Genomic DNA, 6,019 nt, shown 5'->3' on the forward strand with positions numbered 1-6,019 from the left:
GACTTTATTGTTCTTTCTTTGTAATTGTTTATGTTTAAGTTGTTTGTTGCTGGTTTTTAGTTTGTTTTTTGTCTGTTTGGGAGCTGACACAGTCTCTGTGTCAGCTTAGATGCTAAAATATGTTTTTGTGAATACTTTCTTTTACCCTACACACACAGTCTTTTAATAATCCGTTTCACTACATCCTTTGTTCCTGTTGCTGACCTGTTCAGCAGACTGTCTGTCTGTGCTTGTCAGATTAAAACTTATTGGTCTGTATTTCCACAATCACTTGGCAGCACTCGCCAAAGGATGACGTTTTTAAAAAAAAAATTTTTATTACCTTACATGTTCCTTTCTTTATGGTTTCAACCTCAAAACGAACCTTAGATTTTATCCCTGTTACTGGCAAGATTCCTAATTAGTGAGTCAGTATTGTTAGTTTTATGTTTGTCTTTGGTTTCATATTGTGAAATGTGAGCTTGACAGCCACGAGGAGGCAGTTGCAATCATAGTTCTGCTGTTCTTTGTTCTTCTTCTCAAAGTATTTTCTTGATTTCTTACTTTGGAAACAAATTTGTTTATAAGTGGCTACACATGATATTTGTCATTTCGATAAATAATCCAGCACATTGATTAATGCTTATTATCCACCAATTACCATTATAAATGAAAGGAATTTTACTTCAACTTTAAATTTTGGGTGTATTAATAATTCTCTGAAACATCCGTTAACTCCAAAAGCAATACATTCATAATAGCATGTTGTAGTAAGTTAAAAAAATAATTTCTTGTCATAAAAAAAGTACTATTATTTTTCAGATTATAACACCAGTGAACAGAAGCAAGCCTGTAAGAAGCACGAGCTTTATGTCAGCTTTCGGGACTTGGGTTGGCAGGTAAAACACAAATATTCGACATCTCTTACAATGAAAAAATTGTTAGGTAATCACACAAAAATGACTCATTTAGTCAAATTATGAGATAATCAATCAGGTATACTAAATGTCTTCTTTTTCTAAAGGATTGGATCATTGCACCGGAGGGCTATGCTGCTTTTTACTGTGATGGCGAGTGCTCGTTTCCACTCAACGCACACATGAATGCAACAAATCATGCTATTGTGCAAACTCTGGTAAGCATTCTTTAGAGTGTATCCCGCATGCGCGTTGCAGTAAAGTCTGGCTATAAGCTAATAACGTTCTTACCATTTGTAACTCTCTGCTGTTGCACCTCTTTAAACTCTACTTTATGCTCTCATTTATAGGTCCACTTAATGTTTCCTGACAATGTGCCAAAACCATGCTGCGCCCCAACCAAGCTCAATGCAATATCAGTACTTTACTTTGATGACAGCTCAAATGTTATCCTGAAGAAATATAGAAATATGGTAGTTAGGTCTTGTGGGTGCCATTAACGGGCGAGGCCAATTTTAATTTATGCAGTCTGGCATGGGAATTGCTGGAGGTGTGATGTCATGTTCAGTATTATGTATATAGAGTTTTATTAATTTATTTTCCTTTTTAAAAAAAATAGCACTGAATATTTTGATATTTAAATGATTAGGACAAAATACTGATTTTACTTTACAACAGTTATCATTTAACTTCTGTGTCCGTTGGCATATACTTTGTATTGGTTTGGACTGTATATCTTTTATGAGAAAACTGTTCACTGGAGTCACTATGATCGCTTCCTCTTCTGTTGTTTTCTTTTCTCCTTTTTTTTCCTATACATAGTGTGCTACAAACGCTATAAACACTGTATTTCAATGTTAATTTCTTAATGAGATCATTCCCAGTTCAGAACGGTAATCGTTCATGACAGACGCATACAGAATAATGTCCCGCGATACTGTAACACAAGCACATTTTATTAACAAGGGGGATCTCCATATTATGCTATTAACACTAACGTCTCAACTTCAACAGGCTCTTGGAAATATTTCAAATTAAATCGGATCACAGGATTAAAATAACACACCGAGCGTTCTCTAATATAAACCAAACTGCCCAAAGCTGTTTTCAAGCTGTCACCGTCTTTCAGCGTTGATACTGTTTCACCTTTTCCAAGCCAGTTTTTTTTCTCTGGTGTTCTCAGAAAGGGAATATGTCAGTCTGGAATGAAACACGTATAACGTTGAGTGTTCGCTTATTTTTTTAACAATGTTTATCTCTTACATAAACACTGTTTCTCATTTCTCTGTGGACTTTGTCATAGTTACATCTTTGCGCCGCACATATTCGATCTCATGTTTGGAAAGTAGTGTATCTTAACGTAGAGTGCTGTGTATTTAATAAATGTACCACTTGAAAGCTCTTATCTTTGCTCGGCTTTTATTGACTTCGCAGCTTTTCTTTCTTCATTTATCACGCACAACTATAAATCTGTAAGAAGAAAGAAAAAATCCCTGGTGAAATAAATGCATTATTTATTGTTTCTTATTTGTTTTTTTTTTAGTTTTTTAGGTATTTCTGTTTGGAATTCTGTGGATCTTTTACTCACTGCTGCCAAACTACCGTCTCAGATTTATCAATGTTTGACAAGTATGATATAAACTAGAAGTACACCCACAGAGCCTGATGACATGCTCTTAGGGAGCGGTAATGCTAAGTAGTACAGTGCTACCAGCGAGGCAATGCTGTGACCTCCGATACCAGCCCAAAAGAGTGATTATCATGAGAATGACAGCAGAGAAAAGCAACATTTTCCAGATTATGGTGGAAAGTTCCCATCAACCATATTATTTATGTGACATGCTTGATACATATATACTTACCGGCATGCTGTAAATTCACATTTTGTCACTGCCCATCTGCTTCGAGCTAAGATTCAACCTTGGAAACAAAGTGGAAACCATAAACAAAACCGAGTGAGTGTTGGTGCACTCATCCATGGATAAGCAGGACTTTCCGAAAAGTGCGAGGGAATGTGCTTTTTCCAAAAAAGTACTATGGTTACGCAGAACTCTTCAATGGTCTTGGAAATGCAGGGATTAGGTTAAGGATTAATATTTATTTGCACAACTGTGTTGACCCTCACTGAACACAGGATATGTACTGTTGCACTTTCCCCCTCCACCCTCCCTGTTTTATAACATTTTTTCTGACATGGCAGAACATTGAGTGACTGTATTTCACTTAATTAAAAGCAGTGGCTGGCCTGCCCAGATGTTATGTGGGCTCCATCGAAAAGGAGTGTTGACATTCAGTGAATAGAAGAGGCCACCTGCTAACTTAACTCTTGGCTTGAGGGGTGATTTGCATTCCTGTGGCCTGTTGCCTGGCATGATTACTCCTAGCACTTAACAATCCCATCTACTGTTTAATATGATGGATTCTTTCCAATTCAGCTACATTTCTTCCTTGTCTGTAATGCAGGAGCTGCTATGAATGAGCTTCTATTTAGGTTCTCCAAAATGACACAACCCTCCTCAACAGTAACCTCTTGACCACATGAAAGGGTAACAATTGCCATACTCGGGGCAGATTAATATAGTGGCCCCTTTTCCTCCGAGACCCCCGCGGTCAAAAGCAGCCAGCAGTGAGTCAGAGGTGCCTTGACATTTATCAGATCCACACTTGTAGTGGCCACTTCTGAAAAAGGTCACAACCTCTGGTAGTTTACCTTTCCTGAATGGTTGCTTGTGAATTATTCATGCATCGTGCACTCGGTTTATAGTATATGTCACAACATGCTGTTGGCTTTACATAAACATAGTTGCATAATGTTGAGATGCGTTTCCATGTGCTGATATTTTTTTTCTACCACAAACATGTTTATCCTCTTTACCTGATTAAGAAAACAGAGGTATCCATGTCAGCAGCTGTTAAGAACATGTTCTTTTATTCAGCAAACAGGATATATTTATTAAGGAGACATCATCTTGAAGCTCCTACCTGACTGGGCCAAAAGTCACAAGTGCTTGAGGATTTAGGTCATTTTAATGTAAACGAATCCACCACCACAGGAAATGCTTTGACCCATGCTGAAAAACAAATACAAAAAGCTGCTATAACGTGCCATTAATCTTGTCAGACCACAAACAGAGGTGGCCACTTAGAGATGACAAAATTAGAATCACAGATTAATTTTTTTTTTTAAAGAGGCAGAACGTTGCAGTCTTTTTTCCTTTTGAAAAATGTAATTCCTTTTAGTGCAGTGAAGCATATCAGTCATCATCTAAAAGATTTCCATAGTCAAGAGGAGCTGGTTCTAAATGGGTAAAACTACACAAAAAGAAATATTTTAGAAATACTGGAAAAGCAAAGAAGCTGGGATATGCTCCAGCCCCCTGCAACCCTAATAAGGATAAGCAGAAGAGGATGGATAGAAAAAGCAAAGTATTGTCTAATGTAAAAATATCATGCCATCCCTCCTTACTTTAAACTTTGCTTCTAAGGAGCCAGACTTTCTTATAATGTTCAAGTCTTTCATAATTTTTCTTTGGCCACTGGCTGCCTTCTCACTCAGCCAGTTCAGTCCAGTCCTTGTACTTCACCACTTTCAGGGGAATGTTTTGTTTGTTAAGCCACTTAACCCTGACCTATGAATCATTCTAGCATAAAAAGTCACCTAGCTGAAGCGATGAACCAGTGTTGGGCCAACCATACAATTTAAAGTAAAGAACCAGTTTTAAATTGTAATAGCAGCCTGTCACACACATCATTTGTTTCTATTTTTTGTCTTAGAAAAAGTAATCTAATTTACAAAAAGTGCCAAAGATAAGAGTTTGATGGGCATAAACAGATGAGCAGTATCTTAAAGTCATTTTCTTAAGAAATAAGAAAAAAAGACCTGACACAGGACCTAAAGATGCATCTGAGTCTTCAATTTTGTCCAGCTACTGTTTGCTGAAGCATCATCAGAATTTGTCTCAGTGTAATGGTGGCTGTCAAGAACCCATTCTTAAGGGAGAAAAAGCAGTACTATGCTAAATTACACAAGAACTGGACTGAAAATCTGTGGCAAGAAGTCTTATGCAGTGATTAATCCAAATTTGGCATTTTGACAATACCATATTTAAAGGGTCCGCTTGGCAAAAGCTTTATTTTTTAGCATGACAGACACACTGTCATAGCATACGTGGATAGAAAAACACGCTTCCAGACATGGATTGGCCTCCCCAGAGCTAAGACCTTAACATTATTGAAGCAGTGTGGTCATCTTGACAGAGAACAGAACAAAAGGCAGCCAAGATCCAAAGAGGAGCTTCCTTCACGAAGCCTCTGCAACTAAAGTAATCTTATTTGTTTTGAGTTTTAACCTTACATGATGTATTTCCATGTCAATTTGAAGAAGTTTTAATAAATTGCTGCACCTATTTCACATTTTTCAAGCAAAATATGAAGAAAAGGGGGGTGGGTTAAGACTTTTGTACACAACACATATTTATATCTGTTCACCCCTGTATGATAAAACTTGGTACCTTGCCATACATGACACAAAGTCCACCATATGATTTTAACACTGGTTTTTTTTTTGTTTTTGTTTTTAAACTTAAGGCTTCTGGCCCTTTTGAGTATTTAATTTAATTTCCAATAGTTTGTTCCAGTTTGTTTTAAAGTGCATCTGAAGTATTATGAGTTATCAATTTTCTAAACAAGTGATGCAAATCAGACTGTTTGAAATAAAAAGCACATGTAACCAGTTGTTCATGAATTGGAATTGGAACTGTTCACAAATATACTCACAAACTGTGAAACTAAACATTTATTCGCCGCCTTAGTGGAGATTAATATGCTGGGTACACTGCAAATGCACACTTCCACACAATTAACCTGAACATTTTTGACTTTGACTATCATTGATGTGATCAATTACTGCTGCTGTGGGCTGCAGGCAGTGTCGATGACTGAAACAAAGCTTGGCTTGATCACATTTTGTTCAGTCTAATATAGCTGTGCAAAATAATAGCCGTTGTTCATTTAGTTTAGTAATTCCATGTTTTATTGATTTACACTGTGTCAACCAGAGATCTTTTTCTTTCTGTGGCTCAGAGTTTATTTTGAAAGTGTCACCTTGCAGTCCATCCACAAGG

The 6,019-nt window shown here is 36.9% G+C and overlaps 1 protein-coding gene across 1 annotated transcript in view; it reads left to right on the plus strand.

Annotated features, from left to right (window-relative positions):
• Nucleotides 1-2,299, plus strand: part of bmp5 (bone morphogenetic protein 5) — a 15,147-nt gene extending 12,848 nt beyond the window's left edge. The window contains exons 5-7 of the mRNA XM_005737142.1: nt 802-878; nt 1,004-1,114; nt 1,247-2,299. Coding sequence (XP_005737199.1) covers nt 802-878; nt 1,004-1,114; nt 1,247-1,396 — 338 coding nt within the window. The 3' untranslated portion in view covers nt 1,397-2,299. The remainder of the gene's footprint in view (nt 1-801; nt 879-1,003; nt 1,115-1,246) is intronic.
• The last annotated feature ends 3,720 nt before the right edge of the window (nt 2,300-6,019 follow it).

The sequence above is a fragment of the Pundamilia nyererei genome, unplaced genomic scaffold (genome assembly GCF_000239375.1).
Source record: "Pundamilia nyererei isolate P.nyererei 1_Seehausen unplaced genomic scaffold, PunNye1.0 scaffold00073, whole genome shotgun sequence".
NCBI lineage: Eukaryota > Metazoa > Chordata > Actinopteri > Cichliformes > Cichlidae > Pundamilia > Pundamilia nyererei.